General features: G+C 40.1%; 1 protein-coding gene across 2 annotated transcripts in view; it reads left to right on the top strand.

The window, feature by feature from the left end:
• Nucleotides 1–14162, top strand: part of SORT1 (sortilin 1) — a 67707-nt gene that overhangs the window by 23018 nt on the left and 30527 nt on the right. Inside the window, exons 3-6 of one of the 2 annotated variants that reach the window (XM_040471211.1) lie at nt 36–95; nt 1534–1607; nt 10530–10632; nt 11171–11335. In XM_040471211.1, the coding sequence (XP_040327145.1) occupies nt 36–95; nt 1534–1607; nt 10530–10632; nt 11171–11335 (402 nt within the window). Of the gene's footprint in view, nt 1–35; nt 96–1533; nt 1608–10529; nt 10633–11170; nt 11336–14162 lie in introns of those variants that run through there. The other variant, XM_040471210.1, reaches the window with a different exon arrangement.

The following is a 14162-nucleotide window of genomic DNA, read 5'->3' as shown; positions in this document are numbered from 1 at the left end:
TGTCATTTCTAAATGAATTTTCTTTTTCCTTGTAGCATGTGTTTGATGATCTCAGTGTCTCAGTATCCTTGTCCTGGGTTGGAGATGGCACTGGGGTAAGTAGTATTTTGAGTCTGTTAATTCAGCGTAGCAAGAAGATGTTGATTTTAGGAGTTTAAGCAATGAATGTTGTTACTTCCTGAAATAGTCTCCAACTTCAGTTGCAGAAAATGCATGTTTGCAGTACCGACTTTCAGGACAATGATTGGTTTGGTTTTGCTTTAGAACTGGAAGCATCGTGTGACCGCCTTCTTCCATAATAGGAAGATAGACACCATTTTAGTCTCTGGTGGCTGCTTGGCATCAAGATGAGCAAGAAGAAGAAAGAGAAAGGAGAGTGCCATGTGCTGAGACGGGAGCCTCACAATACTTGGGAAAACCCCTGTGTAGAAGCGGAAAACTGCACATTGCACATCTTGGCATTTTTCCTCCAAACTGTATTGTTCCTGTGTCCTTTCCCACAGTTAGTGTTGAAGGACTGTGGCGCCCATGGGCTCATGGTTGCTCAGCTCCCTCTGTTGTCCCTTCCCCACCACAGAGAAGCCGCTGCCAGGATCAGGGGCGTGAAAGGAGAGTTCTTTAGCCCCTTATCCCTGCTAGTATAGACAGTCTCCCAGTAGGAGGGTGTGCTGAGGGTGGCCTCAGGTCTTGAATCTAGGCTTGATGTTACCTGGCTCTGTGCCCTGCTGTCTGAACAAGGTCAGGGACCACAGCTCATACCCTCTGGGATTCTGGTAATGTATGTATCGTAGCATTTAGGCATGTGATGGCTATATCAGGAACCAAAAGAAATAATTTTGATGTTGAAAAGCAAGCTACAAATTACTGACTTTAATTAATTTTAAAACTTCTGGTAGACTGTCTCTTTAATCATGTCTTAGTTTCTTCTAAAATTTGGGTTGTATGCCAATTTCCATGATTTATCCATTTATCTAAGAGAGTTGGCATCTCCAGGATTTCTTGTTACATGGCTACCTGAGACTCCTTAGCCTGTTGTGCTAATCTGTCAGAATCTTTTCTCCATGCATATTTTTGTCTAGAAAAATAGTTATTTAAAAAATTAACTTCATGGAGAAATAACAGCAAGGAGAAGAAGGAAAGGACAGATGTATATGACACCGTGACTTCTATTAGAGCGCCTGTACTATTCTAGGCTCTGTAAGCAGGAAGAGAGATGATCTTTACCTGAGAATATCTTACAATAATAGAGATACAAAGTGGTTAAACCCTTCCTTTATTATAATGTGTAGTTGATTACTTTTGCCTCACTGTTACAAGTGTATGTGATGGGACCATTTCAACAAAATAAGTTGAGATCTTGAATCATTGTGAGCCCTAGTAACTTGGTATGTCTTGGTTTTCTGATATTAACAGTACAGGCTACTACAGACCAGGGCTGTTGGCAGCCTCTTAGATGTTGATTTAATCCCATCACATGCAGACATGTAATTAGACTATCTTTCTTATTGACTGCATGCTTTTGTCTCTTCCCAGATCATTCTAGTCTTGACTACCTTCCATGTACCACTGGTAATTATGACTTTTGGACAGTCCAAGCTATATCGAAGGTGAGATGTATAACGTGGCTGGGGCATTGGCTGAGTAGCATATCTACTTTTATAGACTTGATGGAGTCTCAAAGCTGATTTAAAGGATCTTCTAGGCATCTTAAATTTTCACCAGACTGTCACACTCAGCACACTGAGTGCCTACTTAACAACCTGAAGAAATATGAAAAGGGATCTAGTTCCAAGGAGATTAGGCTGACATAATTGAGTGGCAAAACAATAAAGGAAGATGAAGGAAGAGTCCATAGGGATGTGTCTGTTTATTTAAATGGGTATTTATCTGTGGGAAAGTAGCATAGACTTTAGCCACCTTTCTATTTATTATGATTTTTTATATCCCTGCAATAGCACAAAATGGTTTTTATGTCCCTGAAATGGTTTTTTATAGTCCTCACTATACCTCCTAAGTGAATGTGATTTATCTTACAATAAAATGGATACTGGGGCACCTGGGTGGCTCAGTTGGTTAAGTATCCAACTCTTGATTTCTGCTCGGGTCATGATCTCACGATTCATGGGATCGAGCCCTGCATCGGGTACTGCACTCAATAGCATGGAGCCTGCTTGGGATTCTTCCTCTCTCTTTCTCTCAAAGTAAATAACCAAGCATTTAGAAAAATGGGTACCTATTTTAAGCCCTAAACAGATTGTTTCCAGATCAGGAGGAGGTCCTCAGGTCAGACCTAACCCACGTGCCTAATAGTGTTCACATTGGTAATGATGGTGGCTGGCAGTGTGTGTTCAGGAGTCATAACCTATACTGTGACATTCACAAGGTTTTAGAGTTGTCTTTTCAAAGATACAGGTTGGTTAAATAGTAGGTTCTTTCCCTTAATTATGAGATTCAAGACCAGCCAACTCTCAGAAATTGCTGATTGTCTTCTCAGTCATTTGTGCCTATCCCATTTTTCCCCAAGGGACCTAAAGAATATGGCATCCCAGCAGATGACATAAAAACTACCTGTAGGGCTCCCGGGAGCATTGTACTCTCTCAGTGTTCTTTATCTGACTGTTGGCATTCACTTCAACATGGAGTGAACCCATGTTGAAGCTCTGAGATGGATCAACCTACCCTCTCCTCCCTAGTAGGCATGATCACTGACTGCTGCTACTAAGCCTGGAGCCAGTGCTCTCTGCCCTTCCACACAGTGATGTTGGCTTAAAAATTTGCTAAGAAGGAATTGCCATCTGGAATTGTTGTAAGCTCCATAAAGGCAAGGTTCTTGACTAACTCCCGGTTCTCCAACAACCAGCCAAACAGCTGACTCATAGCAGGCAAGCAGTACATACTAATTGAATGAATGCATGTCTTGGCCTCTCTATAATTTTTAGGCTGATATTATTTTTTATTTGATAGAGATTGACAACACATTGTAGAATCCCAGTGCTAGAAAGGGCTATAATTTATAGGTGATTTTGTTTATTCATTTAAAACAGCGGTTGAAACATTTCAGACAGATGAAAAGTATCCTGTTTGGGAAAGGAAAAACTACATTTAAAAAATTTGTAACTCTTTCTAGTGTTTAAAAAAACTTTCTGTCATAAAATCTTTCCATATAATACAGTTTTTCTTACCAATTTACATTTCATTATAAAAGGAATACAACCGTATTATAAGACATTTGGAAATTTTAAAAGAAAAATGTTCACCGTAAGGTATAATCTTAACTTATTTGCAGTTTATTATCTTGATTTTCCCCTTTAATATTATTCGTATGGCCACGTAGTCTTGGGAAGCAGCATGGTGCAGGGTAAAGTTGCCAGATTCTGTTGGCAAATAGGCCTGGGATTGAATCTCAGCACTATCATTTATTTGCAAGCAGGATGAACAAGTCATTTAGTCTCCCTAAATGTTTTGTCATCTGTAAAAGAAAGATGATAACAATGGTCATCATAGACCATTACCATTACTAATGGTAACTGTTGCAAGTTATGCTTTGCAGTGGCTGGCGTGGTGTAGGGACTTGGTGGGGTCAGCTGCTGCCGTGCCAACAGCCAGGGATGGCTTGTAGCCAGCCTGTTCTGGCACTGCTGTACCAGTTGTTAAAATGAATTTGAAAGCCTCCTGTGCCAGTTGGTAAAAAGTGATTGCCTGCCCCCAGATGCTTCCATGGCTTCTACAAATGCACACATCCCCTTGCCGCTGCCAATATGCAAGTCTTACTAACACCTCGTGTCACAGCCTGTACCCATTCTGATTGGTGAATGTTCATACCACGATACTTTTCATATCCCCTCTGCTGGTAACTCATCATTTTTGTTAGATTGACAGAATTTACTTAATCACTATCCTCTTGGAAACTCAGGTTGTAGCTAATTTTTTCAGGATTACTAATGCTGTTGTGATACATATCACACATGTATGTGTCATAGAAGATGCTGATTTCCAGTTCATTTTTTAGTAGCAAATCCTCTCCTATTGATTCCAAAGAGCCATGTTGTGAAGGCTGTTTACTAAACTCTTCCTCCTCCAGGTTGAACTACCTTCTATCCCTATTGTCTGCATCACTTATTTGCTTGCCTTCTGAATTCACTTTTTATTCTCTATGTTGCTCTTTAATCGTGTGGCTAGAACTGTTCCTGACAGGTTCATGAGTCATACCCAGGGGGAGTAAAATGTATTTTCATGACTCTTTTTTCCCATCCTTTTGCTTTTCAATTTTGTGTTTACTTTAAGGCAGCCAAAACCAAAACAGAAACAGTATCGCTAAATGTCACTGTTAAAATACCTACTACCATCTGACTCAGCCCTTTTCATCCTATACTTGTCTAGTCTTGTGAGAAACCCCTAACATACATTTTACCAGAGGGCAGTGCTATTTGTTTCTGATAGTCTCATGTTACTAAGGTTCTTTTGCTTCATGTTGCACAGCAGGGTTTTTGTTTGGTTGTTTTTTGTTTTTGCCAAGGTCATTTTGAATATTAATTATTTCCTCCCTGCTGTGAAGTGAGACCTTTTCCAGAGTTTAGGTGGAAACTTTAAATATGCCTCGTTGCTTCTCCCCCTGGGCTGGCCTGGCTGCTGTGAAGTGACTCATGTTGTTGAACGTGCCAGCCAAGAGGCACGTGTTGCTTTGGAGGGGAGGGGGCAGTTCGATTAAGATGAGTCCTGAATAGGGGGAGGTTGCCCAACTGAAAAATAAAATAAAAGCCTTTTCAATGCACTCTGAGACTCTTCTGTTTTTTACAGCTCCCATGATTATATTACTTACTGGATTATCTTTCCGTACCAAATCTTATGTGGTCAAAGGTTCATTTGGGGTTCAAAGAAAAGGCACTTTCCTCACATGCCAGCTGCTCTGAGTAGTAGGGCCCAGAGGCTCACAGGATTAGAAAGAAGCTTTGTTACCTACGCTGAGTTAGAGGGAAGTATACGTTGGTCTTTAGGTTATAAAAAAGAATTGTGGGTGGCTCAGTCAGTTAAGCTTCCAACCTGGGCTCAGGCCACAATCTCACGGTTTATGAGTTTGAGCCCCGCATCGGGCTCCATGCTGACAGCTCAGAGCCTGGAGCCTGCTTCAGATTCTGTCTCCCTCTCTCTCTGCCCTTCCCCCTCTGGTGCTCGTGCGCGTGCTCGCTTTCTGTCTGTCTCTCTCTCTCTCTCTCTCTCTCTCAAAAATAAATGAACGTTTAAAAAAAATAAAAAAGAATTATGGGAAGATTTGGGAAATAAATAAAAGCCCTAGGCATTAATGATTAGGTAAAATTGAATAATAGTATCTTCAATTAAAAGAGTTATATTTGACTAGTTTAAATTTTGATTCTCTGTTAAGGAATAATTTATATAATAGGTTGTAAAGTTCATTTGCCTTTTTCAAATGTGAAGTTAAAAAGGAAATAAACTAGATCTGTGGTAAACATAATTTGGTTTTTGGCAACTGAAAGATATTTTGCACCCTTTTGTTTTATGGCCTCTTGAGGCTAACTTTTCGTTGTAAGATCAACTTAGTGAGACACATGTAAGCATTATTGTGCATCAAAATTCTGTACCTAATTACCACAAAACTGCTATTTTATTTCCTATTGAGAGTTGTTCAACTTTTGGAAATTAGTAAGGGCATCTTAAGAAATTTCAAATTAAAGTTTATTCCATAGTCAGTATAAATTTTTGAGGATATTACTTGAAAGGTAAACTTAAAGGTATACAACAGATATTAAAGTATAGTAAGCTGGCTTCTCTAAGACATCTTGTATGACATTCTTTTAAATGATATGCTTGGTTCAGTTTTCACTGCAGTAGATTATTAACAATGACTGCATATGCTACAAGGGTAGCATAAAGTCCATTTTAAAACATATTTTACTGTTCTTTTTCCTTAAAGAAAAAGTTTATTAAAATGTATGATGATGGCATTTTTACTAAAACTTCACTTTTACAAACTTAAGGCATATAAAAATCATGAAACTAGGTGGTTTTCATCACGTAGGAAATATTCCCATGAAAATACCTATTGCATTGCCTTGTCAACCAAAGCAAAATAAGGACACTGGGTACATTCTCATGTTCCTTGTGATGAAAAGTTCTGGGACTTGGGGCACCTCGGTGGCTCAGTTGGTTAAGCATCTGATTCTTAAACTCGGCTTGGGTCATGATCTCACCATTGGTGGGATTGAGCCCCATGTCCGGCTCTGCTCTGACAGCATGGAGCCTGCTTGGGATTCTCTCTCTCCATCTCTATCTGCCCCTCTTCTGCTCGTGCTCTCTGTCAAAGTAAATAAATGAACATTTAAAAAAAAAAAGTTCTGGGATCTTATCCACAATATCTTACCCTTTTTATTTTCCCACTTATATTTTCAAAATTTCTACAGAAAACCTGTATCCTTTTTTGCATAAGGATTAAAAAAAGAATTAAAAGACATTAGACAATTAGCATTAGACAATCGGGGTTAAATAAAAAGTCTTTTTTTCAGCCTAATGTAAATTCACATTCTGCCCATTTTACTGGCTGGTCAATGATTTGAGGTCTGTAATTATGTAGCCACATTTTAATATGCTACATTCTCCCTATTGGTCTTTTAACTGGAAATCTCAGTACAGCTGATTTTCATTTTTCTACAAAGTCTCCTTGAACGCTGAATTAGTGAATACTGAACCATTGCTCCTAGGGGAAAGAAAGAAAGGTTTAGGCTCCTGCAAACCTCTGGTCACAACATTCATTTTTGTCAGTTGGTCGGTACGTAACCTTGTTTTGTGTGTGCTTCTGTTGAAAGATACCTTCCTTATTTAATATATCTTGATTCATTAACGTTGAGCTCACAACCAGATCCTGCCCGAAAGATGCTTATCTAACTCCTTTATTTTCTCCATGAGGCACATCAAAGCCTTCTTGTGTGCAGGAACACTAGGTAGCCCTTCAACACTGTGCTAAGGGGCTATTTTAAACAGCAGAATAACCAACAAAAAATGCAAAAATGCAGAAGGCGTGGTGCTAAATAGACTGTGAAGAAGACCCTTATTTGCAGTATTAGAGCTGGAACAAGAAGGCAGAGCAGCTCCCCGTTGGACCTCAGCTGGGAATGGGCACGCTGGGTTACTCAGATGTTCGTCACTCTGTGCATGCCTGCAAAGGACTGCCAGAGTGCCATGAGTATTGATTTTAGGGTTACAAATACATTTGAGTGAGTAGTCACATTTGCACATACGGAGTCCGTGAACAATCAGGATCTAGTGTGTAAGCTTTCCCGATTAGTTAAAACGACAAAAGTGTAGTTATTTTTTTTTTTTAAGTTTATTGTCATCTTTGTTGCTTTTATGTTGCAATTTATAGCAACTTAATCATGGCAGAAATGAACTAAAGAAACAGAAAAATGGTTAGGCCTGAAAGCCAAGCAGACAAGGATATCTATGCTTGTTTGATTGTTGAGAAAATTAAAATGTAAGATTATCTGAGATATTGTAGAACTCTTACACTGTTCCATTTCATTAAATGTCTGCAGTTCAAATGCCTGGTATTACAAGTTCCAATGTATTGTAAATGAAAAGTGTTCAAAAACAAGGATGTAATTTTTGGCTGTTGACATTGGGGTTGAATGTCAATATATGAGTCTTCTGGAAAAACCCTCTTTTGAGTCCTTCATCTTGCTAGGAATTTGCATGCTTTTACTAGAAGTTCCATGTGAGGATTACTTTTTTTTTTTTCATTTATTTTAATGCCTAGAGTTTTCTTGTTCTTTGTGGTTATTAGATTATATTCCAATAATATTTTTATTTTAACAGTTTCTTGAGCTGTAAACACGTGCATATTGTTAAGCATATGTTTACAGCACAGATACATGCATAAGTGATCATTTCTTTTTGGCAACAAGAAATTGGTTATTTTCTGTTCAAAAGACTTGTTCCTAAAGCAGGTGGTTTCACAGGGTTTTGTTAACTTATCATTTGACTGCTGTTTATAATGCTATTCATTACCCTATGGAATTTGAAAATGGATTTATTTTTCAAAATGTTTCGTTGTTTTCCTTTTCATGATACATGTTGTGTGTGGATAAATGTGCTGATAGAAAATAAAATTACTTTAAAATAAAGTTTTGGGGCACCTGGGTGGCTCAGTTGGTTAAAGCGTCCAACTCTTGATTTTGGCTCAGGCCGTGATCTCATGGTCCGTTGTGAAATCGAGCTCCGCCTCGGGATCCACGCTGGGCATGGAGCCTGCTTGGGATTCTCCCTCTCCCTCTCTCTCTGCCCCTCCCCACTTACATGCACACTGTCTCTCAAGAAAAAAAATAAAATAATAAAATAAAGTGTTATATTAAAATGTATTCCTTGGCCTTATGTGGTCTTAGCAGAACCCTACCTAAATCCTAGCAGGTTGATACTAGTCCATTGTACTCCAGTTGTTTTTTAAGTGGCTAAGGTCGTGTCACAGATGATTTTTTGTTTTGTGCATTGTTGCTTTCTCTTTCTGAAGGGCAGGGATATGTTTTGTTGTGCCAAGTTCTTAAAAAGCAAGCAGACTTGCCAACAGGTTTGTGGAGGTTCCCTGGGGATGTCATGAAGGAGGGGAGATTTGTAAGCTGGTGATAAGCAAGCAACTACAAACTCCTTTAGATGGTTGTCTGAGCGATTGATGATATGTACATTGTAGAGCTATGAATTGTTCGTGCATATCCCTTGACCTGCTGTCTGGAAGATAAGAATACTTTCTGTACTCCAAAGCCAAGGAAAGGGTAATAAAGGAATTGGTTGGGCACTGCCTAATCCCCAGTTTGTTTAGGAATCTTCCGTGTGTGTGTGTTAAGAAATGGGAAGAGTTATTCAGACAACCTAAAGTCACATGTAATTTGCTTTGCATACCTATGCAAACACTCACAAATACTGCCTTCCTGTCTGCTCTCAACTTCCTCTGAGCCCATCTTTACTGCCAGGCCACAAGCCCTGGCAAGGTAGCAGAAGACTGCAAGTTGTCAGAGAAAAACTCACAAATAATTAAAAGTTGGTCTAGTATGGGGCTGAGAGTTGAGAGAATTGCTTGTAGTTTTACAAGAATTGTAAAGAATTCTCAGTTAACTAGAATTGCCCCTAGTTAACTCATAGACTTTTGACAGTTGCCTCCCGTTGAACCTCCTTATCTGTGAGGGTAGTCGGACAAAATGTCCCCAGTCCCTTGTATCTCTCATGTTCTGTGGTTCTGTGATTATTTGTTGAGGCTGCTACCAAAATTGTGCCATCTGTTAAGTCGTCTATTCTGTTGGTGAAGACCACTGCACGTTGCACTTATCACCGGGCAGTTGACTTGCAAAACATGGTGGTCTTCACTGATGAACATTTAGATTCAGTGAATGTGCAGATTTCACATTCTATGTCATGTTTTATCAGAACTGCACACAGTATTAAACCCGTCAGAGGTAGAGAGCTACTGATTTTTTTGCTTTTAATTTTCAGAATCGAAACACGAAATTGAATACCTCTCAAAGACATTGTTGGAATGAACCTTGGGGGAAAGCTTTGACAACCCAAGAGATGAGATTAAGTGCGTTTGTTTTCCCTAGCTGTGTTTTGTGTGCTGAGTGCACTAGAGGCCGGTACCTGGGACGGCAGCCTCTGGAAGTGGAGGACTTTAAGACTCCTGCTGCTGAGTTTACAGCTTTATCATGTGTACTGTGCATTAACAGATTAGTTAGGAGGCCTTTGGCTACATTTAACAGACATCTCAACCCAAACTAGCTTAAATAATAAGGGAATTAATGGTGCATAACTAATACAGAAGTTATTCAGTCCAATGTCACAGACTCTGGAATTCCAGAATCCCCTCAGCAGTTCTCTCCATGTATGTTGGCTTATTTTTCAAGCTACGCTCTCGTTATGTCAGAATGCCTGTAGCAATTTTTTGCTTTGTGTTCACATATTACAGTGTTGGGTTTCTCAAATTTTGCATTACTGACATTTGGGACCAGATAATTTTTTCTCATTGTGAAGCTGTCCTGTGCATTGTAGGATGTTCAGCAGAATCCTTGGCCTCTACCTACTAGATGCCAGTAGCATCTCACCCCTGAGTTGTTGATAATCATAAATGTCTCAAGATGTTACCAAACGTTTGCAGCTAGGGATGGGGGTGGGGGGCAAAAATACACTGATTGAGAACCACTGATCTAAAAGGAGACATCGTTTTGTCAGGTGACTATCTTAAGTGTAAAGAAATGTGTTTCCTAAAAGACTCCGAATTCCCCTCTTTGGTCTTATTGGCTCATCCTGGGACACTCCCCATTTCTGATCCCATCACTGGTAAGGGAATGCGATTTCCTTCAGACTAATCAGGCCCACCACCAGAGCTAGAGATGGAATCAGCCCCCCTGAGGCTGTTCAGGGGAGGATGAGCGCCTCAGCCAAGCCAGTGGGAAGGGGGAACAGAAGGCAGGCAGGAGCCCAGCAGTGTCCTCATTGACCATCGCATTCTAAATGTGTCTTGTTTTTCTTCCTCTCAGTGAGGACTATGGAAAGAACTTTAAGGATATTACAAATCTCATCAATAACACCTTCATTCGGACTGAGTTTGGCATGGCTATTGGTCCTGAGAATTCTGGAAAGGTGAGACTCATTCAGATACATACAAAGTTGTGCTTGGTACCACACGCAGGCTGTCAGATAATCGTGGAATGATCCGGTTGTACACAGCAGTATATTTAGTTTGCTGTTAGTGTATTTTTAAAATTAAACATAATTTAGTGCTGTTCGTAAAAGAACGGAATTCGCACACAGGATTTTTTTTTTTTTTTTTTTTTTTTTTTTGGTCCCTATTCCAAGATCCAGCCAAACTCTTTGTAATTATGTAGTGGTTGTTGGCATCCCAATGTATAATCCATGAGACAACATTTTAGTCTTCGGGCAACTAGCTAATCCCAAACTGAGCAGGCTACATTCATAGTTATGACACGCTAGCTCAGTGTAGGATAACATTTGTTACAAGACTAATAGTTGAGGAGTGCAGTGCACAAACTAATATTACTGTTTTTATGACTCTTCTTACTTTTGAAAATTTTCTTAACACCTGGTGGAAATGGTGTAAGAACTTCCTGTGCTTTCATAGTATTATATTCTGTATCTGAACTTTTTTCTTGCTGATCAGGTGATTTTAACAGCAGAGGTGTCTGGAGGAAGTCATGGAGGAAGAATCTTTCGATCATCAGATTTTGCAAAGAACTTTGTTCAGACCAATCTCCCTTTTCACCCTCTGACTCAGATGATGTATAGCCCTCAGAATTCTGATTACCTGTTAGCCCTCAGCACTGAAGTAAGTATAATTGAGGAACTTGTCTTGCTTTTTTGCATTTTTATAGGCTCAAAATATACTGTTTTAAAAGGGTGCTCTAGGATATGCTCTTTATTTTTTTTTATTTTTATTTTTTCCAATTATGTCCTTTTGAAATTTTTTTTCTTCTTCTCAGTATATGAAATTTATTGTCAAATTGGTTTCCATACAACACCCAGTGCTCATCCCAAAAGGTGCCCTCCTTAATACTCATCACCCACCCTCCCCTCCCTCTCTCCCCCCATCAACCCTCAGTTTGTTCTCAGTTTTTTGTTGTTTTTTTTAATATATGAAATTTATTGTCAAATTGGTTTCCATACAACACCCAGTGCTCATCCCAAAAGATGCCCTCTTCAATGCCCATCACCTACCGTCCCCTCCCTCCCACCCCCCATCAACCCTCAGTTTGTTCTCAGTTTTTAAGAGTCTCTTATGCTTTGGCTCTCTCCCACTCTAACCTCTTTTTTTTTTTTTTTTTCCTTCCCCTCCCCCATGGGTTCCTGTTAAGTTTCTCAGGATCCACATAAGAGTGAAACCATATGGTATCTGTCTTTCTCTGTATGGCTTATTTCACTTAGCATCACACTCTCCAGTTCCATCCACGTTGCTACAAAGGGCCATATTTCATTCTTCCTCATTGCCACGTAATACTCCATTGTGTATATAAACCACAATTTCTTTATCCATTCATCAGTTGATGGACATTTAGGCTCTTTCCATAATTTGGCTATTGTTGAGAGTGCTGTATAAACATTGGGGTACAGGTGCCCCTATGCATCAGTACCCCTGTATCCCTTGGGTAAATTCCTAGCAGTGCTACTGCTGGGTCATAGGGTAGGTCTATTTTTAATTTTTTGAGGAACCTCCACACTGTTTTCCAGAGTGGCTGCACCAGTTTGCATTCCCACCAACAGTGCAAGAGGGTAGGATATGCTCTTTATATTGGACTGCTTTCTAGTGACTTCTTAAGACATTAATTATATATTTTTTGCATCTTTTTCCTATTTGGTAAAGGGCATGATTTTCATGTGCTATCTAGTCCAGATAAGTATGCTATCTAGCTGTCATTCCAGTTTTTTTTAAGTGAATAAATGTGTACTATCAGAGTAACGAACTAGAAAACAGTTTAATGTATTCATTCTTATGCTGCAAGGGACATGCATAAATTGTCAAATTTCTGATGGTCTTATTCCTTTGCTATGGCCAAACCACATTTTTATGATTTTTTTTTGTTAGTTCCCAGTATATAAAGCATATTGATTTCTGTCTTTGATACTCATGTATTAACTATCTAGAGTCTTAAATCTCTGCATCCCCTAGCACATTCCTCTACTGTTCCCAGAAACCTGTGTCCCTCCCTGACCCTCCCACCTCTCTTTTGAAAGATCCCTGGGGAACATGTGTCACTTTTCCTTTCCTAGAGGACCAGTCTTCTGTAGCATGGATTTTTAGGGCCCAAAGTGTCTGAGTTGCTAGACTATGATAATCATAATTATACTTTACATTTACATGGCTCTCTCTCATCTTATTTCTGATTTCTTCTGTCCAGCAACATCAGATAGAAACCCCTGGGAGACTGGTTTAATATGCAGTTCCTAGGCCCCAATCCAGATAGAGTCCATTAGTGACTTTTGGTTGTGAGGTGGCTAGTATTTTTAACAACCTTCGCGGCTGAGCCTGCACACTGAAATTTGAGAGCCATTGCTGTGGTGACTATTCTGGGACAGAAACTGGACCATCAATGTGGACAAGCTGGGCTGGCACAGGGAGGGTGAAGGGCACTGGAAGAGCAGTCTGGGTTCTGGGCCTTTGGTGAGCAGGGGGAAGGCTGGAAGATTCAAGGAAGGTCAAAGTTAGGTTTAGCCAAAGGAGGCCAGAGGAAGGAAACTGCCCTGCTGGGTAGGCTTCAGATCTTATTAATGCAACAATTCCAGGAAGTTGGCCTCCAGCAGCTTGAGCTATAGGCCCTTCAAGGGAGCAGAGAGACCCCCAGAGGGATGGACAGAATCACCAGCCCCCCCTTTGACCACCTCATCACCATTACCAAGTGTCTTGAGATTATTGAAACATGCTATCCTCAGGAAGAGGTAGCCACGGTCTGCTTTTATACCTCAAATTTCTTCCAGTTAAGGATAAGTAGGAAGTAAAAATAATCAGTGTGGATAAGATGGGCCAATATCTACTAAAGTGAAAACAGGTGATATCAGACCCTTACCTATTTCTAAGTAGAATTAGGTACCTTAGAAATGCTGGGAGGTGAACATTACCAGAGGAGGAAAAGTTACAGAAGGAAGAATGGTGGATGAGAGTGGGAGAACACTGGGGGTAAATTCTGCCCAGACCATCCTCATTTAATCTCAGCTGCACCAGGACATCTCTGTCCCGCCTCCTTTGGGTCTGGGCCCAGTAGGCTTGTGTTGTCGATATAGCTGACATTGTCCATCTTAATCTTACTAAGTCTCTGCTACATTTGAAAATACTGGCCAGTCTCGCCTTCTGGGAACTCAGTTGGCTTGGCTTTTAGGACTTCATTCCTTTGGTTCTTTCCTACCTTCTAACCATTCCTTCCTGGTCTCTTTCGTAAACTCCTGTCAACCTACCCTTGAGTCCCTACTGCTCATTTCACTGTGAGCAATCTCTTCCACGCTGACCATTTTAACTGCCACTGTAATTAATGTATAAGGCTCTCAAATCCATATTTCTGGCTTCCTCAAGGCTCAGATTCCTATCTTGCTGCCCCTCTATACTGCTAAAGATCTCTTTCTCTCTCTCTCTCTCTCTCTCTCTCTCTCTCTCTCTCTCTCTCTCT

Source organism: Herpailurus yagouaroundi, unplaced genomic scaffold (genome assembly GCF_014898765.1).
Source record: "Herpailurus yagouaroundi ecotype Mexico unplaced genomic scaffold, PumYag 77, whole genome shotgun sequence".
In the NCBI taxonomy this organism is placed as follows: Eukaryota; Metazoa; Chordata; class Mammalia; order Carnivora; family Felidae; genus Herpailurus; species Herpailurus yagouaroundi.
Note: the sequence above shows the minus strand (reverse complement) of the source record. Positions and strands in the feature narration are given on the sequence as shown.